We start from the raw sequence: 24090 nt of genomic DNA, 5'->3' as shown, positions 1-24090 counted from the left end.
CAGAGATATGAAACAAGTGATAAAATAGTATTTTTTTTCTTACATTTGCTTACAAAGGCTGAAAGTAACAACTGTGGTGTGTGTATTTCCATTAATTTTAATTACATAACTTTTTTTTTTTCTGCTGTACCACCCCAAACTTTTTACTGGCCTGATTTGACCAGTCCTATGGACATTATATGGACATTATATTATACACTGTTTCAATGACTTTGTTTTTCCAGGTTGGGTCTTTGTGTGTTTTTGGTACAAAAGAAAAAAAAAAAAAACTTTATCAACTCGACTCTCGAATATTTTCTCATAAAAGGTTAGTATTATCTATCAACGTACAAAACCTCTCACTAATCAGCAAAATAAATACAATTCAAGGTGAATATCTGTGTATAACAGCTCAGTCTGAATGAAATATGCATTTAAAAAGTTCTCCCTTTATTAAGGTAGGACTAAAGACAAGACAGTCTGAACAGAAAACAGATCTTTTATTATTAATTTGAACAGAAATACAGTTTTATCATAACATTAATGGTGATTAAATCTCTGGTAAATGTATGAACACATGAAGGACTACAGTGTGGAAAATAAGTATATATGTAAATGATTTATAATTTCAGTGTACAAATGATAATTTTCAAGTCAAATATTATCAGAGTTATAATCTATTAAACTATTAAAACACACATGATATATTTTATGATCAAGTAATAGAAAGCTTGGGTTACCACTAGAAAGATGATTATTTTTAATGAGCAGAATTACAAGCATTGTTCCAATTTCTAATTATTTCAGTTGTTGGATAATTAACTTCTAAACGACATGAAATCTTTTCAAGCAGCTTTAGAAAACTGGAAAGGAAAACTTTTTCTTAGAATTTTGTGATAATTTATGGGATCTTTACATTTGACCAAAGTCTACACATTAATTTCATTTTTTTTCTCATTGAAAAGATAGGTTTTGATACTCTGCGCTGAACTTTTCAATTTGTTGTATGGCATCCTTTCCTGAAGAACAAACAGCTTCTGCCGTCTTCTTCATTGCTCCCCATGGTGTTTCTGATTCCTCTGCAGCCTGATATCCTTTATATGCACCAACCGCTGCTCCGGCAGCTGCACCTACAACCAATCCTACTGCTCCTGCTTTGATGCCAGCAGTTCCAGCTGCAGCACCAGATGTTGCCACTGGTGCTGCAACTGGAACTACTAGTCCTAGCAGTGAGAGTGTTTCTTTTAGCTTACTTGCTAAATCAATAATGGCTTTAGCTACTACAGCAGTGACAGCTACACCAAAAAGTGCTCCCAGCAGTGCACCTGTTGTAATACCCACTGCTTTATTTAAAATATCACACACGCTGCTTTTAGCTTTCTGCCTGATTTCTTCTTCTGACATTTTTTCTGGGGACTGTGCAAGACGCTTCTCTTCCTGTCGTTTCATTTCCTCTACTACTAGCAGCATCTCGTTTGTGTAGCAGTTTCCATTGTTTGCCTTCACAATCTCTTCAACTGATTTCAGTATCTCTTTCACCTGGTGGGCGTTGCTCCTGTATGTCTCATCTGAGGGATTTTTCCAGTATTTATTATCTATCACATGGCACCGACCACCACATTTTTTCACTAATGCACTCAAAAATACATTTGGGCTCACATAATCTTTGATTTTTTGCCCTTCTTGGAGATCATCTCCATGAGTAAAAACAACTGTTGCAAAGTTGAACACTTCTTCAGAGAAGTTCTGGGTTATTTGTTCAATGATCTTGTTTTCCAGCTCTGTAAATCTTTCTAGTTTTAGCACAATGAGGAAAGCGTGCGGCCCAGGTGAACACTCTGTGATACATTTCACTATTTCAGGTCTTAGTTTTTCTTCAGGTTTGTTTGTATCAAAGAATCCAGGTGTGTCAATCAGAGTGGTTTTTATTCCATTGAGTGATTTAGTTTTTGCTTCACATGAACTTGTAGCAGAGATGGAATCATGGCTCACGGTGAACTGGTCTTCTCCAAATATAGTGTTTGCAACACTGCTTTTCCCAGATCCAGTTTTTCCAAGGATCACGATTCGTCTCATGTTTGGAGCTGGAAGATTAAAACATCACATAATTTTTTTTTTCATTATTATCAGTGACAGAAATAACAGCATTAAAGAAATTGTGTTTTTAAAAAAAATAAATAAATTACACTTCCCATCGATACAATGTCATTACCATCACTGACAATAAAACACAACATGTTACTATAATTCAGCAGCACAATAAAGGTTGAAGAAGCAGTCCACATTGGACCAGGAGCTAGGAGGACTATCTTTTGATTTCCAAAACATAAGTCACTTGGCTCAGTGACTTTTTTTGGGCTAAAGTCCAGCGCCTTGTTTGACGCCATTTGCTTCGTACGGAAAATCTGGAGCCTCAGCAATTGAGAAAAGCTTGTTTCCAAGAGGGTTCTTTTGTAGCTTTACATTTTTTCTAATCACTAAGGTTTGGCTGTGACACATGTAATGCGCCATGTTATTGCGCAATAGCCAGCCCCGCCCTAAACCTTACAACTCCCAAGGACTGACTACTGACCAGCTCTCCATCTAACGGGTCCGGAAAGGTCACCAACCTTTTTGAGACTGGGAGCTACTTCACGGGTCCAGAGTAACACAAAGGGCTACTTGTTTGATACAGACAAAAATTTTCTTGGCTCAGCCTTTATAATAAGAGTATATATACATATATAGGCTATATATATATGATTACATGCTGCCTGATCATGTTAATGTTAGGGACTACTGACAGTAGTTATCAGTAATAATTTACCATGGCAGATGTGGTTAATTGCTATTATGTGATCAGAAGTTCTTAGTTCAGAGTTTTAAGTTTGATTCCCTTTTGGAGATTTTCTGTGTGATTCTAAATTGACCACAAGTGACTGAGAGTCTGGATTGTTGCAGCAGCAGCTGTACAGCTGGACGCACTGTTATATTTTCCTTTAAATAAAAAAAAGAAAAGTTATTGCATTTTTTATTATCCAACCCACTTTACTATTAACAAAACTGTGGAAAGAAGAAAAAGTTCTTTTGTGCCAAAACATCTTGTATGTAGCGCACATCAGTGTGAGTTTGTGGGGGTCAAAGGGCGCGGCAAAGCCTAAATCTTATTGGTCAGTTTGCTTTTTCTGTGAGCTAAAAATGATGAGTGGAGTTTGAACCTCCTGTGGTTCTAAGATCCCGCCTGAGCTTTTTTACAGTGTGCAGTTCTGGCGGGTCGCCGGTTTATTAGCTTTTTTTGTGGTTTCGCGAACTTAAAAGCTGACGGGTCACCCGCTGACTGACACCAGCAGTTGTCGAAAAAACAAGTCCAACAGATCGGAAGGTACAAAACTATCACTGCACCTGACCTACAAGAGCACAACCACCTCTCCAACGCGTGTCGCACAAACCTAAACCACTGAAGCAGCGCACCCTTTTTTTTTTTCGTTTTTTTTTTTTTTTTTTTTTTACACAAACGATGCTAAATAATAAAGACATGGAAGCGAAGTCTACCCGTGAGATCCACGGACAGAGGAGGATGTTGATTCCCAGGTTCAGGTGGTGTCAGACGTCCAAAGGAGGAGAAGGTGAAGCAACAATGTTTGCTTAATTTCTACTCTTGTGGGGAACGTTTCGACTAGATTAAATTGTTTAACTCGCAGTCTTAGCGCGACGCTCAGGAAGAGCGGCAGATGTCCAGTTCGGAAAACATCAAAGAAGCTCAGAAACTGACGACCCGCCAGAACCGCACACGGTAAAAAGCTCCGCTGGGATCCAAACGACCGATTTTAGAACTACGGGAGGTTCAAACTCCTGTCATTCATTTTTATCTTACAGAAAAAGCGCCAAGCCGCCATATAAACAAAAGCAAACTGACCAATAAGATTTAAGCTTTGGGGTGCCCTTTGACCCCCACGGACTCAGACGTTCTCTACGTCTGAGTCACGTACAAGATGTTTTGACACATAAGATCTTTTTTTTTCTCCACAATTTTGTTAATTGTAAAGACGGTTTGATAATAAAAAATTTAGAAATGATTCTTTTCTTTTTTTACTTCAAGGAAAATCTTAAGGTAGGCAGAGTGGCTGCAGCCGAACAGCTGCAGGCGTCTGCGCAGTTCTGAACTATAACCATAGACAAGAGTTTTATGCATAAAGCAGTTTATTTTAAACATCTTTTATAATTTACTTTTAAAAAATATATAAATATAAACAAATGTTATTAATTCAATGTAAAAACATTAAATTGAATAATTTCTTTGCCAGTGCTCTCTGATGACAATGGCTATTTTTAGAACTTGCTCTGCGAGCGACTGACGAGGTCCCCTCGGGCAACCGGGGGCCCGCGGGACCGTGTTAGTGACCCCTGCTCTAAACCTTTGAGGTTTAACTTCAATAACCACTCTTGTTAATGGTAGCTCTCTCTCTCTCTCTATCAACAACGTGCACTTTTTACCGACTAGATAATTTTTAGTGGCTCAACATAAGCCCCAAGGTCATTATTTTACCAACATTAAAGGAATTTCTGATGCCACCACATTTGTAGAATCATGTTCATAGATTTTACACTAATTAGGAGAACCTTAAAATAATGGATGACTCAATTTCACTGTCCACACATCTTATTAGAATTTTAATACCTCTCTATTAAGCAAGCTTTTAGCAGGGGTATGTGACAGACAGATTAATTATCAATGATTACAATTTAAGAATAAAAATTAAAATCATTATAAACCGCCTTCATTCAATCCTAACTTCTTTCCCTAAACTGTTTCACTAATTTACTGAGTGAAGCTTTGGGGTGCAGTTCAATTCATACCTAGATGATGGATGATCTCGGCAACAGAAAACTTCAATGTTTTTAGTTAGAGTCTTTGTAAAGCAAAATCCTCTTCTGAATAGAAGCAAAGCAGAACTGGTTGTTGTCTTTTGAACTCTCAGATCTTCATCACACTGTGACCTTTGTCTTTTCCCCAAGTCTGTCGCAGTAGCCTTGAGATCTTTGGGTTGAGGCAGAGTAGGCAGTCAAATTGGGAACCAGGGTTGAGGGTCGATGGGTCTTGTCACTTCTAGCAGTGCGGAGTCTCAACTTCCCTGTGGCTCCAGGGTGCAGTCCTCTGCTGATCTGTATCCTCTTGTTGGCTCGACTTCAGCACCGCAGACTGAGAACACTGTGTTCTCAGTCCGCGACTGAGAAAAAAGCGCGAGTATAAAGTATAAAGACTCTTTTCATGGGTCTTTATACTCTCTCAGCCCATAGTTGTGCATGGGGTTATGGCCTACGTGACTTCTCGAACTTTCGATGGCTCTGTGGATAGCACCAAATATTTTCGCAGCAGTCAAGGCCTTCCTGAAACTGACCATCTGGTTTCATTTAACTCCTCTTTGGAAATTTCCTGCCTCTCTGCTCAGCTCTGGCCCTGACTTCTGCTCTAATTATAACAGTCTGGGAACAGCATGTGACTTCACTTCACAGAATATGTTGTTACTCCAGTTACAATTCTGTAGATCATCATAAATCATTAAACATAATCAACTTTCTGTTTTAATTCAAACATAACTTCTTATAATAATCATTTGAGTTTAATTCTATTTACCATTTATTCATTTCTTAATCTGCTTTTCATCACATCAACTCTTTGTATAATCATCAGTAAATCAAAGTACAAAAGAATCCTCATTTCATAATCAATAAATCAAAATACAAAAATACATTTCTTATAATCAATCAGTAATCAAATTGCAAGATCACTTATGTCTCTCAGGCCTTTATGATCTGTTTTCTGCGTAAACCTGGAAAGATCTCACCACTCTACACCAGTTTTTACGACAGTTTAATGCTATGAAGTTTAATTTGCCTGCTCTGTAAATGTTACACGTCTCAGCTGTATTGAAACAGTTGTAACAATTGATGTTTGTTTTGTTTTGTCTCTGCTTCTCCTTTCTTCCGAGTGGGAAGCCTGTAAACAAGAGCAGCTTTAGCGAATGAAGAACGACCGCCGTCTTTTTCCCCAAACTCTGTCTGAGGCGAAAGGGGGGAGGGGCGGGGCGGGGCTCCTCACTCTAGGTCTCCTGGTGAAACGCTGTCTATAATTTGGTTCCTTTTTTTTTTCTTTAATTTGACGTGGTATTTTGGTCAATTTCACCCTAAAAAAAAAAACATATATAATGCATCGTAATACTAATAATTTATGTGGTGGCTTATACCCTTAAATTTTCTTGACTATATAAACAAATGATTATTACAATCTCCCACTTTATGGTGTATCACATAAACAAACATCCTTGACGACAAAGACAGAAGCGTCAAGCTGAACAAGATGGGTGGTAATTATAATTTGAAGGCTGACGTGAACTGAACGGCTTCCGTCACCCACTCTGCTTCCACAGCTGAAACAACAGGCAGACTTCAATTCTAAAACAGCACAGAAAATTGATGTCATTTGTCACAACATCTCCTTCTGTTTGCTGATTGACCTGGATGAAGAAAGAAAATTAACTTTCTTTTGAAGCTACCAAGGGCATCCCCCCCCTAGAGAGATGTTTATCTCTAGGGACAATGAGGAACTTCATCCAGCTCCTTCTGGAAGCGCTTGTCAGCTCACACTTGGTATTTGGAATTACATCTTTGAGTGGAGCTGAGCTCCCGCTTTTATTCAAACAATTCAGCAATGGGAATGGTTGGAGAAATTCAAGCGGAGAAACCAGCCACATCTCAGCTCCATGATTGTAAGCTTCTATTACCCCTTTTCCACTTGACATGTTCAGGTTTAACTTTCTAAGCCACACGCAGAAACAAAGTCCAAGTTAGGAATTTGTTTTATTTCCAAAAAAATAAGCAACAATTGACAGATGGTCCTGATCTTTCTGGAGGGTGGCAAGTGTCACGCGATCGGCGGCGCCTGGAACAAGTTGATCAGAGATGCAATATGAGAGAGCTTACTTTAGAATGATTCTGAGTGAGGTGTGGAAGAAAGATGGCCAGGGTCCAGTGTGGAGAATGGTTGATGGTGATTCCTGAGACAAGTGTGAGGAAGGTGGTGACACAGAGAGCCAAGGGTCTGATGGAGCAGGGTGGAGAAATGAGGAATGGTGGAGCAGGCAGGTAACTTGCAGGTAGGATCCACAGGAAGAAACAGCCAAAGTGATCCTTCTTAGAAAATCCAGTGAGACAAACCTAGAGGTAGCAAACACAAGGACTATAAAGCTTCTGGTAAATGCACAAGAGACAAGTCAAAAGTTTGTAACAGCTGAATACAAGAGGAGGCCAGAGAGACTACTGGTAAATGTTAATCATCCAGCAATGAATGGAGGCTCTGCTGCTCTTTTATTCCCAGCACTCTAACGAGGCTGACCAGCTCCACCTGTGCAGGCTGCCCAGGTTCTCCACCAAGATCTTCGCTGGAAAAGATGTATCACTCACAAACACAGGAACCCTGACACCACTCGGCTCGCTTTGTGAGCATTTCCACCGACCTTTTTTGAAGGCTGGCTCTGTTTTTCTAGGTCAGGGGTGTCAAACTCCAGTCCTCAAGGGCCGCTGTCCTGCAACTTTTAGATTAGCCTCTGCTGCACCACACCTGAATAGAATAATTAGGTCATTAAGGCTCTGGAGAACTGATCTACACAAGGAGGAGGTCATTAAGCCATTTCATTCCAGTGTTTTGTACCTGTGGCACATCTAAAAACTGCAGGACTGCGGCCCTTGAGGACTGGAGTTTGACACCTGTGTTCTAGGTGATTACTTCGGAGTAGGGCCAGCTCTGTGACGCAGGCTTAGCTCCTGTTCACTGATTGGCAGTGGGCATGGTCAGACGTAGCAGCAAAGAGAGAATTGAAAAAAACAGCGCAAAACAAAAAAAGCGGTGAAACAATGAGACGTCGGCTTTTCTTTGCATCAGATTTCAATATTCGATCTGCAGCTCAATGTGTCAAAGACCAAGGAGCTGGTGGTGGATCAGGAGGACCAGGATACCGGTGACCACTATTACCATCCAGGGGGTCAGTGTGGACATTGTGGAGAACTATAAATATCTGAGACTCCACACTGACAATAAACTGGACTGGGTTAAGAACACCGACACCATGTACAGGAAGGGCCAACGTCACCTCTACTTTCTGAGGCGGCTGAGGTCCTTTGCTCAGAATGTTCTATGAATCTGTGGCTGCCAGTGCTGTGGTGATCTGGGGCTGCAGGCAGAAGGGAGAGAACATCAAGAGTCTGATCCACAAGGCCAGTAATGTTGCTGGAGTGGAGCTGGAAATTGACAGTGGTGTCAGAAAGAAGGACCCTGTCCATGTTGACACAGGAGCACCTTTAGCTACAGAATTATTACTATTCTATTCTATTCAAAATATCACTTTTGCATAATACTGAGCCTTCAAATGTCAAAAAGAAGAAGAAATAAATTAACTGTCATTTTTTTATTGCCTTTTTATGCTGATGTCTTTGCAGGTGGTGTTGAAGTTTTGTGGTGGTTCTACATGTCAACACATCATCAGGTGGTTTAAAGAAGTTAAAGGTTCTGTATAAATAATATTAGAAAATATAATTCGTATTTTTGATTACTAGATTACTTTTGATTACTTTTCAAAAGTACTCATCAGAGTACATTAACTTGATTAAACTTCTGACTGAGCAATGTTTACTAGTTGAGTAAGATTTGACCAGGAGTAGCAATACTTTTACTCAAGTACTAGAGTTGAGAACTTCTCATGTACAGGCTATTTATCATTTTACCATATTTTCACCGTGTTATTCATACGCATTATAAATGTCGGAGTTAACGTAGGTTGTATGATTGATATAATCAATTTGGTTTTATTAAATCTGTTTTACTGGAAATGTTTGTTTTGCAGAGAAGTGAAAGGAAAAACAAAACTGTTCAGTGAGACAGCAGCAGAGCCACACCCTGAACTGTAAAGAGAGATCCGGTGTCTTTTACATAAATGATGAGTCACTCTGTTTTTTTTTTTTTTTTTTGCTTATTATAATTGTTTGCTTCCGTTTAACACCAGAGTATTACTAAGATCTGCAAATCCTACTTCACAGTTTACACAACTGCCTCTGAATTCACCATCACCTCATTAAATCACACGTTTGTTAAGAGATATAACATTACATAACATTAACATGAAGAGCAACACAAACATCTGTCTCAACCAATAAACACATGGATACACACCTATAATAAAATAAATGTCTAAGAGTGAGTTGAGGTTAAAAACGTACATAATATAGGTTAGGCTAAAGGAAAACTGAATAAATAAACTCATGTATTTAACAGAGTACAGTTCATTCTGGGACCCTTAGATGCACAAACGTTTCTTGGTTAAAGAGTTTCTTTTCATTATGAAATACAGGCATGAAAATTACAGACCAGATATTTTTGTTTCAGATATTTTTCTCTGCATACTTGAAGTTTGACTAACAGACTCTTTTCTCAAGCTAATAAGAGAAATGTGGTTAAGAGAGGTTCCTGCTTCTCAGATATTCTTCGATCTTTCAGAGATCTGATTTCAGATGTTTTTAATGAATCGATATTTTAAATTTATGTGAAGCTTCTGGAACAACTTAAAAGTTGGGATGAATATGAATAAATGCAGAAGAACTGATGTACCAAAAGCAAATTACTCAGCCTGAGTCTTATTAAAATGAAAAGAACACAAAGATGTTCATTTCTTTTTTGGTCTTTTATGGTTTATTTTACATCTTTATTGACATACGCTGATACATTTGTGTCTTTTGATTATGTAGATACTCAACATGCATATAAAAGGTTTTAATTAACATTAAATTTTGTCTTCAATCAAAAACAAAAAAGATTTAAGCCCTGGAAGTTCAGATCTAAAGACACTTGGCTAAAAACAACTACTGCTGGCCTTTACTTAGAACAGATGAAATTAAACTTCTCAGTATCATTTCTTTTGAACCACTGATGTTTTCCTCTCGTCTCCATGGCTCCAGACATGTCACAGTCGTCCATCGGTTCACCTTTGGCCCAGTTCTGATATCTGACCATCTCATCACTGACCCAGAACCACAAATCCAGAGTGCAGGCGTAGCTCAGTCCCATCCAGACAAAAGGAGTAGATGCGTTCTTGACTTTCTCCTGGATCCATATTTGATCATCCATGTTGGTGATGGTGACCAGGTCATCATGATGATCTCTGCAGTAGGTCAAGGCGTCCTCCCAGTTTTTATTTTCTTTGATCAGGATCACTTCATCTGTCAGAAGTTCAGAAACAGACAAAATAATTCATACTTTATGTCTTAGGACGTTATTTATAAACAAGAACAATGAAATATAGCATGAAAAACTAAAATATATCTGTGATTTGGGAGAACATTGTGAAATTTCAAGTGTCTTGAACGTTCATGATTTAAGGTAAACATATTCATATTTTCAAGTTACTTCAATATTTTTTCAACACACAAATATAAAAATGCAAATAGGTAGATGAATAAATTCAACTGCTCTTTTGCAAGACAGTATTAATTATTTTATTGTGGGAATATTTATTAGAACATCTCACCATCATAACAGATGAAAGGTTTTTTCTCATTACAGTTCTCATTCCTCCATCTGACTCCATCATTAAACACAGTCGTGGCACATCGACCACTGTAGTTTATCTGAATGTCAAACCCTTTTCTCCAGTTTCTGAAAGAGAAGCTGCTTCCATCTGACCACCTCCAGGTGTCTCTGAACAGACCAATTAAAATGTATGTATTATTTCCCACAGAGCTGGTTTCTTTCTCCACTTCTTCATCCTGTAGTTGCTTCGTTCCACTGATCAGGTCTGTGTGTTTCTCTCTGCAGTAACTCTGAGCTTCTGTCCAAGTTTTCATTTCTTGAATCAAGTGATATTTCTTGGATGAATTTCTGTCTGTGTGAGAATCAAAGTGTGAGCATCAGTCTATCTAAACATTTTCTCTCCAGAATACAATTTATTTGATGAATTTCTGTCTATAATTTAAAAAGTGTGAGGATCAGTCTATCTAAATAATTTCATAGCAGAATAAAATCTTCAGAGGTTGCAAGGAGTAACCGAATCACATATAGTTAATTATTTTGTTGTCTAAGTTGTCTAACTTTCTCTTACTTTTGATAATTATTTTAATTTCAAAATGCAGGATTAAAATGCAGCCGGAAACTCAAATGTTCTCACCATCATAGCAGAGAAAATATCGAGGCTCATTACAGGACAGGTCTCCCCACTTCAGGCTCTTCCATATGATTCCACAGTTCTGCCACCCAGTTGCATCATTTGGTTCTCCTTGGTTCCAGTTTTTCTCACTTTCATTGAACTCCAGTCCAGGAACAGACCAGTGCCACTTTCTGGTACCATCTGTTTGACCATACAGACCAATCCAGGCTCCCCTCCAATCTCCAGGTAAAATGTTGATGAGTCTCTTCATGTCCTTCATGTTAGTCACTGTGGCCAGGTCAGTGTGATTCTCTCTGCAGTACTGCTGAGCTTCAGTCCAGGTTTTATTCTCATTAATGTAGTGAAATTCATACAGCTGACAAACAATCACACAATATTGACCTAAAACAGAAAGAAAATTCTCAGTGGATTTATTCACAGCAGAGATTTAAAGCACAGTATGGCTATTACACTACTGACTTTATGATAATTTTATTCAAAATATATATTTGTTACCATCTCGTGGTCTGTTGGGTGAAAATTATGTTAAGAAAAGTTCAGCAGCATAGTTTATGCAGAGACACTCACCCATCCAAATGAGCAGCAGCAGAGTCCACTGCATGTTTGATGTTAGTTGTTGTGTCTGATGTCGTTTTCCCACAAATTTGTCTCTGCTGGAGAAAATGTGTGTAAAATATAAAAACATAAATTCTAGCAACGACAAATCTTTTTGTAGCTGTGTGAAGATAAATCCTACTAAAATAGACAGCACTCTTCATACAAATGTCATTGAATATTTACAATAATTATATTGTATTAATACTGAGGATTTTTACAAATGTGCTGTTCAGGAAAACACAGAGAGCAGCTGCTTCCCACCATGACATGTAAAACAAACACACATTTTAATAACTATAAATCCTACTTCACAGTTTACACAACTGCGTCTGAATTCACCATCACCTCATTAAATCACACTTTTGTTAAGAGATATAACATTACATAACATTAATATCAAGAGCAACACAAACATCTGTTTCAAAAAAATAAACACATGGATACACACCAATAATAAAATAAATGTCTAAGTTTGAGTTGAGGATAAAAACTTACATCTGTGGTTCTGCTTCTGCTGCCTTGGCGTCTCAATGGACCTTCTGTTCTGCTGTAACTTTTCTAAGGCTGGACTGTTTTTGGGAGGAATTTGAATATTCAAATATTTAAATAAGGCAGATATTTAGGTTGCCATATTTGCAGTTTAATAACATATGTCTGTATTGATAGATTTTTAAGGAAAAGTCTCTGTGTTTTATATTGATACAGTTTTACATTGACTAAAACATTCAGCTGAAACTGAATGTTTTATTTAGTATCAACAGGGTTGACATACAGTGGATTATGTGAGTGTAATCCAGGTAATAAACAGCAGCGTCCTCACAACATGCAGACAAAAATTCCCCCTCGTTTTGTTATGAATAACTTTAACAACGGCCATTTGTTCAGAAGTACGTCAGACTGGTTAGAAGGGAACGGTTCTCATTTGCATCTCAGAGGTTTCACTCTGCAGCAGATGAAGCTGCTTCCTGTAGTATTTTTATCCTGGATCTCATGTATAGCTTCCATTCAACACTAATGTTAGTATTTGAATATTAAAACATCATGGAAAAAAATCTTCATCGGTCACGGAGTAATGTTTTCCTTATTTATCTAGAACATTAAGATCTTTTTTAAACCACTCATATGCGCTCTACCTGTTAAAACGCACCACAGCATTAAAGCAGAAGCTGATTCTGGCAAATTATTTCATCTATTTGCAACAACAATCTCAATCAAAGAAAAGTCTCCTAACTCCAGTTCAATAAGTCCAGGCAAAATCCACAGGTTACACAAACTATCACCTGAACTTGGGAATTTTTCAGGAGCCAAAACGCAAATTCCACTTAAATTGTTCTTCAGCATATTCTTTAATTATCTTTCAAAACATTTATCTGAAATCTCAATCTAATATTGGTTGGCTCTTTTCAGTAATTGCTCTTCACCCTTTTAGACCTAAATTTCAAATATCCGCCTGGATATTTTTGCCTATTTTAATTGTGCGCAGTTCTTTAAATATCCTGTGAGTCAATATATTTGCCTATTTATCCATAACAACTGTACCTTTCAATATCTACCAAGTTATTTTCCCAATTTACCATTTATTTATTTAACCCCTCCAGGGGATCTTTTCTGGGCTGTAGTGTCCCTTATATGACAGTAGGCTGACAGGAAACAGGGAAGCAGACGGGGGAAGACATGCAGCAAATATCGTCGGGTCCGGGAGTCGAACCCGCGACGGCCGCGTTGAGGATTGAAGGCCTCCAAATATGGGTCGGGGTAACCACTACGCCACCACGGCACGCCCCCAATTGACCATTTATTAAAAGAGCGCCCTCGGATTAACACACAGTGCAAAGTGTGGCGGAATTACGGTTCTGCAAATTTGGCTGGATCGTCGGCACTACGTTTGGTCTGGAAAGGTTAAGTACATTTGTCCAAATCTCCTCTGATGGAGCCTTAACAGCAGCTCGACACATTCAACGGGGACATGCTGCTTGGCCTATTGGGGGATTTTGCATCTACAAAACTATTTATCTGCAACAGATGACACTTACCTATGTCCACTGGCGCCTCATAATAAAAAACAACACGCCTACAAACTGATGGTAAGATCAGCCAATTTGTCACCAATTTCACAAAACTACAAGCCTTTGATTTATCGTAAGCCAGTGACCAAGACTAAAACCCACTGAGACGTTTAAAGAAAGAAAGGCCTGAACTTGTGGAGCGCTTTATCAGGTCAGAGGAATCCAAAGTGCTTCACACTACATTCAGTCATCCATGACTGTTGTCATGAAGTGTCATTCGGAAAATAATGACACTTTAATGCAAAGTTGACACTTTTAATGGACTTTCAAGGCAACTTGTAGAGCAACTTTGCATTAAGCGTGTCATTATTTACTGAATGACACTTCATGACAGCAGTCATAGACATTCATAAAGACTCCTTGATGTGTAGGACAGGTGTCATGTTGTCATGTTGATGACGGTGTCATTTCAGTCTTTTGCACATCCTGTCAAATAAAGTGTTACCGACAGGAGAACAACACAGATTGCTTGCCAATAATGATTCCTGCTTGTTAAATACACATTTTATAAATATAAATATGTTAATAGCTTAATTGAAGATTTGAAATTCCTCTTGCACTTGTAGCTTTTTCTGTTTTACTTTTCTTAAATAAAAGTAAACGGTAGTTTGTGAGTATTATTTTTATTTCTTTTTTTCTGCTCCTTGTATCATATCAAACTTTTCTATTACTTGTCTGTGCCACGTGTGGATTACTGTCCTACTTCAAACTTTCTTTATATTTTTTTACTGAACTGTGAAATGTGATTCCCTTGGACCTTGTTATCTTGCTGTTGTAGTGTTGACAATTAATAGGAAAACATTGCCTTCCTTTTTCAGATTCTTTGCTTGATTGAGTCAATTAATGATTTGAACAGAGTGCAGGCACATAAAAGAAAATATTGGTGGGAAATATTAGTGGGGACGCTCCCTGTGGGGACATGGCCACACCAGTCCTTCGTAAAGTTACTCCCATGCATTCCGGTGCAGATTCATTACAATAAAATACAAAGACAAACTATTAACAAAGCCAGCAAAATTCTTGATTCAGTTCAAATTCACTGTCTGAGCTGTTCACTGCATCTGTTGCCAGGAAAGGTACTCTTTCACTTCTGCGCCTTTAACAACTTCTTCTTCCATGAGGAAGTCCTGCATGCAGAGAAAAACCTTCATAAAAGTCATGTGTCCCCTTTTTTATAATTATTATATTTGAGCAACTCTGCGTACCCAGATAGCAAAATAATAGTTTAACAACATTGAAACAACATTAGGCAGAAACATTGAAGCTATGTTGAAGCCTGACATTGAAACGAAATTGAAAGTGGTCGGTGACTTGCATGTTGAATCAATGTTATGGTTTCAACCGTAACTAACCAGTGACATGCGGTCAGTGTGTGGGATGATATTTATTTAAAATATCACACACTGCTTTTAGCTTTCTGCCTAATTTCTTCTTTTGACATATTTTCTGAGAACAGTGCAATACGCTTCTCTTCCTGTTGTGTCATTTCTCCACTTTTTGCAGCATCTTGTTTGTGTAGCAGTTTCCATTGGCCTATCACAATCTCTTCAATTGATTTCAGTATCTCGTTCACCTGGTGGGCGTTGCTCCTGTACGTCTCATCTGAGAGATTTTTCCAGTATTTATTATCTATCACATGGCACCGACCACCACGTTTTTCCTGCTAATGCACTCAAAAACCGGTTAGATCTCACATAATCTTTGATTTCCAGCCCTTCTGGGAGATCATCACCGTGAGTAAAAACAACTGTTGCAAAGTTGAAGACTTCTTCAGAGACATAGTGGGTTATTTGTTCGATGATCTTGTTTTCCAGCTCAGTAAATCTTTCTAGTTTTAGCACAATGAGGAAAGCGTGCGGACCAGGTGAACACTCTGTGATACATTTTGTTATTTCTTTCTTCAGGTGTGTTTGTATCAAAGAAGCCTGGAGTATCGATCAGAGTGGTTTCTATTCCATTGGGTGATTTAGTTTTTGCTTCACATGGACTTTCATCAGAGTTGGACTTATGGCTGATGGTGATCTTGTCTTCTCCAAATACAGTGTTTCCAAAACTGCTTTTCCCAGATCCTGTGTGTCCAAGAATCATAATTTTCTGCGCACTAAAAGACAAAAATGTCTCTTATTACTATGATCTTCAAAACATTTGAACAAAATTAGTCACTAAGCTACACTCCCTGGCCAAAAAAAAAGTCGCCACCTGGATTTAACTAAGCAAATAGATACAAGCCTCCTATTGGATAAGTACTGCATAGGCGATTATCTTTCAGCTGGCAACAAGTTATTTAACCCCAGCTGATGCAATGAGTAACTCCTCATTTCTTAAACAACCATGGCAAAAGACACATCCTGTGGTCGTGGAAAAGACGTTAGTCTGTTTAAGAAGGGTCAAATCATTGGCATGCATCAAGCAGAGAAAACATCTAAGGAGATTGCAGAAACTACTAGAATTGGGTTAAGAACTGTCCAACGCATCATTAAAAACTGGAAGGATGGTGGGGAACCATCGTCTTCCAGGAAGAAATGTGGTCGGAAAAAAATCCTGAATGATCGTGATCGGCTATTATTTATAAGTTTTAGTAATGAAAAATTTCAACTGTAGGGAAAGCTGAAAGATACATATAAGTATCGTCACCGAGGCCTGTTTTGTCCCTGTCAGATATTCTTCAGAAATAAATTTACAGATGAGGAACTTTTACTAACATGTTTCACACTAGGAAGTGTTACAGAAAATAAGAGAGTTTCAAATGTATTTAAACCAAGATTTACTATTTTGGAGAAAGCATGAAGCAGTGGGAAGATCAGTGTTGATTCAACAGCAAGAAAACAAAAACTGAACAAAATCATTCACAATGATACCAGGCCAAATTCTGGAAAAGTCTGGACAAATTCTTTAACTGCGGAAAGATAAAAGTTAAATTTGAGTAGCCTCACATAGGCCTGTTTACTGTCTGTCACATATTCTTAAGAAGTACATGTTTACTGACATGTATCATACTAGCAAGTGTTACAGAAAAAAAATCTATAAGAGTTTAAAATTTGAGTGATGAAGGAAATCACAAACTCATAGTCAGCACTGACTAATCGTGCTACCATAAATAATGCAGTAAAACAGTTAAACTGTAGGTTTTCTTTAGAGGTATGTGTTTACTATTGCGCCTGGACGCACACACACCCCGCACACATACACACATACACAGATGGCATGGATAAATCTAAACTTATCTAGGAAAGGTGACAATCTATGTATTAATCTTGATACTGTTGATCACTTATTGTTTTTTGTGCTCTAATTGTACTGTACTTTAATTTGCTCATAAGTGGGTTTTTCTTTCTTCCAAGATCAGATTAAGGATTTGAAACCTGGGCCTTTTGTAGATTAAAAGGAGTAACTTCAGACAGAGTGAATAGAGAACTTTAGAAAAGTTTTGATTTCAGATAATCAAGATTCAGACATTTTATTCCCGGTTGTAATGGATAGACTATTTAAAGTAAATTAAGAATTTTCTAAATTAAGTATGACACAGATTGTTTATGGATGTTTGTCTGTTTTGATTAGCATTTTTGTTGTTTTTTTTTGTTTTATTTAATGGTATTTGCACTTTGTAATGTTTTGGGGTTTGTTTTTTTTTGTACCTCTTGGGCTGCCGTAATTAATGAGGGCAGGCCCTTTAAAAGCTGGTAGAATTGTTGTGTCAACAATTAGTGTTCCCCAGTGAAAGCAGCGAGGTACGTTTTGTTTTGTTGTTTGTATTGTAAGTTTATGTTTGTATTTTAATATTTGTATATGTTTTAGTTTTCACGGTGACTGTGGTGACTGAGGTGATTCTGAATCACCCGAAGAAAATAAAACGCTAAATTCAGACAAAGTCATGAAACAGGAAAAGCAGGTTTCCTGGAAAGAAAGAGGAAGTAAGTTTCCAGCCTGAAGATTCATAAAAATAGTTGAGACTATTCCTTATTGTGCCAATCAGCAAAAACATTGTTGATTGGCACAAGCAGGCCTCCTGATGCACAGATTAAAAATAATAATAATTTGTTGATAAAATGAAAAAGGTTTGCAGTGAATAGCTTTATCCCATGTTTATGAAGATTGCGTCCGCTTCTTCCAAAGAGGTGAAAGCGCTGCCAATAGATCCAGAGGTTATCGATGAAGGTCACTGAGCTGGCAGAGCAGCTTTTAATCAGCCATTTGTTTATCATGTCCAGCCTGGAGTGTTTTTCATCCCCCCATTGAGGTGATGGAATTGGACCACTGAGAAATAACTTCATTTTTAACGTTCCCATAGTTTTCAGAAGAATATTAAAGTCCTTTTTCAGAATCTCAGATTTCTGCTTTCCCAGATTGTTTGGCTCCAACATGAACAACTAAGGACTCAATATCTGGCTAATCAGCGGTTAGCGAAAGAACTTTACGAGTTAAATCAGATACAGTGTCACCAGGAAAAGAAATCATTCTCGTTTTCTTGGGATTGCACATGTGACTGATTCCATTCACTGCCTCATCTCCAACAATAAGCACTTTTGGCATATTTTTTGTATTCCTGGCAGCTGCTTTGTCCTTTGGAGCTTTGGGGGGTGGATGTGTTAGACTTGCCTCATTGTTGATGTTTGAAAGCGAGGTTTCACTCAGAGGCTCAGGCTGGAGTACAGAAAATCTGTTTTTCAGTGGGATTCCCATAGAGTCAGAATGTTTTGAGGCCCGGGCTGGTCGCTCTGTCCTTGGGAGTGGGGTTGGTGGAACCGTTTTGGTTGCAGCTGCTTGTTTGTTTTTCTTTGGTGGAGCAGGTGTTGAGGTTGAAGGTGGGTTTCGGCTCAGAGCCGGCCACGCTGATTCGTCCAGGTGAGGGGTCCTCCCTGTCAGTCGCCTCATCGGATCTGCGGTGTGAGACTTTTGCTTCGGCTTGGCACCCAGAGCGTTCCAGGGTGAGCTGCTTGATGCGAGGCGTACAACCTCTCCGTTGATTTGAGGAAGAGTTGTCTGATTTCCACAGTTAGCGTTGATTTCAAAGTTCACCTCCAGCTGTTTGATCTTCCTTTCTATAGACTGAAGTCGTTGTATAATACTGCTAATGTCCTTGGGGTCGGCCGGAGGCATTTTGTCCTGGTTCAACTTGGAGATGAAGAAAAGTAAGGTAAAAATGAAAGTAAGAAAATCCCCCAGTCCTTAGGTTTGTAGTAATCCAGTTATGATGTTGAAAATGTGAATATAACTATAAAAACTGTCACTCTAAAAATAGCTCAGGCAAAGTTATCAGTAAAGACGGAAGAGAGCAGGACAAGCTGTTCCTCCTTCAGCTGCCAGCTTTTCTCTTTGTACATACATTTTGTCTGTCTTGGACAGTGCTCATAAGATTTCCCAACGTTCCATAAAAACCCAAGACCACAGGATAGTTTTAGGGAGGAATATTTTAGACATTCTCTTCATGCTAATTCTGATTAACTGCAGCCTTCAAAACGGTCAGCGATAACAACTGTGAGGAAGTACAACATGCTAGGGCTAAAATTAGTTTAGGAGGCTCACCTAAATTTTGGAAATCTATTTGATTTTAACGACCTTTGTTTTCATGTATTATGAGCAACACCAACAGTGAAAGCAACAATAAACCGACTGACAAGAGGGTTTCAGTATTTACACTGAGAAGGAATGATACAAGTAGCAGTAAGTAAAAAAGCAATCGCGATGAGTATTTCTCTGCTGTGCTGCTTTATGTTGTTTGTCAAGTTCCAAATTTGAGAAATTATGCCTGCAGCCCACTTGACTTTTTGAATCATCTCTTTTAATTTATGTATCCCTCCAGGTATCAACCTTGGCACAGGTGGCATTTTTTGTTCTCCTATTAATCCTGTTGCTCCACCTGTACCTCCTCCACCTGTTGCTCCTCCAGCCTCACCTGTACCACCATTCCCACTTGTACCTCCTGCTCCTCCTATTCCTGCAACCCCTGAACTCAGTGCCCCACCTGTTACTCCTGCTGTTCCTGCTACACCCATAATTCCACCTAATGCTCCTAATGCTGGATACCAAATTCCTCCAAACTGTCCTCTTTTAGAATTTTTTAGAAAAAATAAAACTAGCAACAGGAAAGAAACTAAAGAGAACATAATAAACCAAGAGAGGACACTACTAATCAAAGAAAACTAAATGGAAATGAAGGAAGAACAAAATGTAAGAATAAACTAAGAAACTAAAGTAAAGAGGAATAAAGTGGTACGGCAAGACCTTTTGAGCAATAATAAATACAACGGACTGTATGTCAAAAACAGACTCTGACAATATTATCGTATCTTTTATCTGAAAACAAAATGCCATGAGTTTGTTGAGACCACATCTATTACTAAGAAGAAATATATTTTACAGATGAGAACAGTAATAGGGAGCTTGTCGCTTATTTGTGTTTTTAATTAGATTTGATAGATTTATTTCTTCAATATTATTTTTTATGACAACGTTAATATCATGAGGCTGTTCAGTGACTCCATGACACTTTCAATCTGACACATTAGGTTTTGATTAAGAACCAGCTTTGTTCTTTGTAATTTATGTCCAGTAAAACTATTAATCTATAAATCAACAGACAGGTCTATATAAAGATATAATCCATGTTTCTGTCCCATGCTTATACGGCATGAAAAAGATCTGGAACTTTTTTTTTCACTGAAGCTCTGGTTTGCACAGTAAATGCCATGTGAGTGAAATTTTATGGATGATACTCTGATGTCCCACTTTCTTGAAGGCAGCACAGAGCTGCACCATCAGAAACTGACAGAAACACTGAAGAGTAGAGAGTTATGATTATATAGTTGCAGTTCTACCCATGTTTTAATGTTGCAGAGCTCAGTCTTTATGCATAAAGTTTTATCTGGTATTGTTGTACATCTTTTATCTGGTCATTTTGTGCAATATTTAACAACCAACGTCACAAAATGGCACAGAACAGGAATATTTTTTTCCACTCTGGCTGCTGATAGGCCTACCGATTTTAAATTGAATGTCCATTCGTTGCATTTTTTCGCAGACGCCTGTAAAAATAATTTCTCTTCACATGGCTTTTTTGTTCTCTGGGAAATTATTTTTGATTATAAATATAGAAACAACCAAAAAAAACACCAACAATAGTGATAGTAAGAAGTTCAGCTTTGCTAGCATGCTGTGTGAAGAGAAAAACAAAAGTGTAAACATAGAATATCATGAAATCTTTTATGTTTTTCTTTCTTCCAAGATCAGATTAAGGATTTGAAACCTGGGCCTTTTTTAGATTAAAAGGAGTAACTTCAGACAGAGTGAATAGAGAACTTTAGAAAAGTTTTGATTTCAGATAATCAAGATTCAGACATTTTATTCCCGGTAGATACTCTCCATGTTTGAAAGAATCTACTGATATTTGCTGCAGAGGATTTTAATGTTTTACATAATCTAAGATGAAAGCTAAATATGTTAAGTAAAGGTTTATTGTTTAAACTTGTCAAGAAAACCTGAGATCATCCCACTTCCCCATGCTGGAGATTTTAGTTTAACAGTAACAATAAATAAAGTTACCTTTAAAATTAATCACACAAGTGACATCTAGACCCAACAGTAGACTTAAACTTCAATAAAATCAATCTGGTTGTGTGTGTGTGTTGTTTTTGTCTCCTGCAAACTTTGCTTTAATTCTACTTCTGTTTTCTAATCATAAGAAATCATAGTCAGACAGAAAGAGTCATGAAACAGGAAGAGAAGGTTTCCTGGAAAGAAAGAGGAAGTAAGTTTCCAGCTGGAAGATTCATAAAAATAGTTGAGACTATTCCTTATTGTGCCAATCAGCAAAAGCATTGCTGATTGGCACAAGCAGGCCTCCTGATGCACAGATTAAAAATAATAATAGTTTCAAAAAAATTATTGAGAAAAAAAAATCAAAAAGGGCACTAGGGGCATCAAGGATGAAAGCGGTAGGGACTCAAGCCCCATCTATCCCCCACTCTGCACGTGCCTGCAAGTAAGGTGTTGGAAATCTCTGCTTTCCTGTTAGCTCCCCTATGTCTTTCGCCTACCATCTACATCCAACGTATCAGTGATCTTTAATTGCAGTTATACATTTTACATCATTTCAAGTTAAATGTCAAAATCACATTTATAACCTTTCATCCTCTCTGATTTAGCATTTATTTATATTATGATAGCCATAACTTATTAGTTACTCTTATTATAATCACAATCTGAGTTATTAGTGATGTTTTCTGAAAAGAAACTCAGAGTAATCCATGATTCTAATTATTTGATACCAAAGTTACAGTTATTTGTTTTACTTGTGTCTCCACAAGTGTAAGGGTAATTGTAAGTAGATAGATAGATAGATAGCATTTATTGTCATTGAACAGGATTCAACGAAATTTCTATTGCAGCTCCCGTGCAAAAAGTCACATATATACAATAAATAAAATAAACAAACACACAATAATAATAATAACAATATATACAACTAAATTAACTTAAGGCACTCAACCATCCAAACAAGTAGCAGCAGGTCCAATTATGGCAAAGTACGGATGATGTGACAGTGCAAAGTGCAGAACAATATGGCTGTGTGGGGGTGGGGGATATGTATGTGTGACTGCGAGGTTATGATATGTGTGGGAGGGGGGGGCGGCAGGGAGTAATGGCTCTGACTGCTGTGGGGAAGAAACTGTTTCTCAGTCTATTTGTTGTAGTCCGTATATTCCTGTACCGCTTGCCTGATGGCAGCGGCACAAACAGTCTGTGGCCCGGGTGGCTGGAATCCATGGCTATGGATCCAGCTCTCTTCTTGACCCGGCCTGTGTAAATGGAGTCCAGGTCTTGGAGGGGGCATCCCACAATGCCTTGTGCTGTTCTCACCATCCGTGTCAGTTGTTTCCTCTCCAATGCTGTGCAGCTGCCATACCACACAGTCATGTTGAGGCAGAGGATGCTCTCGATCATCGCCCTGTAAAAGTTCACGAGCAGCCGTGAGGAAAGTCCAGCCCTCTACTCTTGCAAGGAAACCAATATTAATATAAGTATTTTACTTTGAATCTTATCCAATTACTCAAAATGCTTAGATTTCATTCTTTAAAACTGTCTTACACTGAAATAAGGAATAGTCTCAACTATTTTTATGAATCTTCAGGCTGGAAACTTACTTCCTCTTTCTTTCCAGGAAACCTGCTCTTCCTGTTTCATGACTCTTTCTGTCTGACTATGATTTCTTATGATTAGAAAACAGAAGTAGAATTAAAGCAAAGTTTGCAGGAGACAAAAGCAACACACACACAACCAGATTGATTTTATTGAAGTTTAAGTCTACTGTTGGGCCTAGATATCACTTGTGTGATTAATTTTAAAGGTAACTTTATTTATTGTTACTGTTTAGCTAAAATCTCCAGCATGTGAAAGTGGGATGATCTCGGGTTTTCTTGACAAGTTTAAACAATAAACATTAAAATCCTCTGCAGCAAATATCAGTAGATTCTTTCAAACATGGAGAGTATCTACTGGGAATAAAATGTCTGAATCTTGATTATCTGAAAGCAAAACTTTTCTAAAGTTCTCTATTCACTTATCAAACATTTTCAAATTAGACTGAAATGTGAAACAAAAGCACCACAAATAAAATCAGGCAGAGTAAGACGGTGTTTCAGATTTAATTGAGAGAATAAAACTATATTGATTAGTAAGTATATGCAGCTTCCATGCTGGAAACACTTTTCTTTTAAGATCTATGTTCTAAAAATCACTTTATTCTGCAATAAACATTATGTAATAACATGGAAAACTCATGAGAACATTTTACCACTCTGAACCAATAACTGACCAATAAATTGCTAACAATATTTTACTAAATATTTTTCTTATTTTCTTTATCCTGTGTGTTAACTGCATAAAACATGATTTGTTAAATTCTTCTTCAGGACATTTCTACTTTTTAAAAGATTTGATACATGAAGCACAATTTGTTTTTGGGATTAAAAACTTCTAATCTCTGTCACGATCAGTGATGGCATAGTTACTTTGAAAAAGTAACTTTAATCGGATTACTGATTACTCCTTGAAAAAGTAACTTAGTTAGATTACTGTCTACTTGATTTGGAAAGTAACTAAGTTACATTAAAAGTAACTTTTTTAGTTACTTTCAGCAGCTGCTGACAACAACACTGTGAAAATTACATTGATCTTTGCCAATACTTAATTGTAAACTATTTTATAACGGTAACATCAACAATGTGTCTCCACTTATAAGGTTGAACTGAAGGGGAGATTTT

General features: G+C 37.8%; 2 protein-coding genes across 3 annotated transcripts; both read right to left on the bottom strand.

The window, feature by feature from the left end:
• Positions 1–462: 462 nt before the first annotated feature.
• Positions 463–5404, bottom strand: LOC116732345 (GTPase IMAP family member 7-like). The gene is made up of 2 exons (XM_032582443.1): positions 4816–5404; positions 463–2063 (listed from the first exon to the last, which is right to left on the bottom strand). The coding sequence occupies exon 2, from the start codon at positions 2053–2055 to the stop codon at positions 934–936; it is 1122 nt and encodes a 373-aa protein (XP_032438334.1). The 5' UTR covers positions 2056–2063; positions 4816–5404; the 3' UTR covers positions 463–933.
• A 4270-nt stretch (positions 5405–9674) lies between these two features.
• On the bottom strand, positions 9675–12386 carry LOC116732351 (macrophage mannose receptor 1-like). 2 transcript variants are annotated; one of them, XM_032582454.1, is made up of 5 exons: positions 12261–12386; positions 11736–11818; positions 11169–11549; positions 10533–10886; positions 9675–10224 (listed from the first exon to the last, which is right to left on the bottom strand). In XM_032582454.1, the coding sequence occupies exons 2-5, from the start codon at positions 11767–11769 to the stop codon at positions 9881–9883; spliced, it is 1113 nt and encodes a 370-aa protein (XP_032438345.1). In that variant the 5' UTR covers positions 11770–11818; positions 12261–12386; the 3' UTR covers positions 9675–9880. The 2 variants fall into 2 exon arrangements, with proteins under 2 accessions (XP_032438345.1, XP_032438344.1); XM_032582453.1 differs by having other exon boundaries at positions 11736–11821; positions 12261–12382.
• Between the last annotated feature and the right edge of the window lie 11704 nt (positions 12387–24090).

This window comes from Xiphophorus hellerii, chromosome 14, assembly GCF_003331165.1.
Source record: "Xiphophorus hellerii strain 12219 chromosome 14, Xiphophorus_hellerii-4.1, whole genome shotgun sequence".
NCBI lineage: Eukaryota > Metazoa > Chordata > Actinopteri > Cyprinodontiformes > Poeciliidae > Xiphophorus > Xiphophorus hellerii.
The sequence above is the reverse complement of the archived record's forward strand: the minus strand, read 5'-3'. Positions and strand labels throughout refer to the sequence as shown.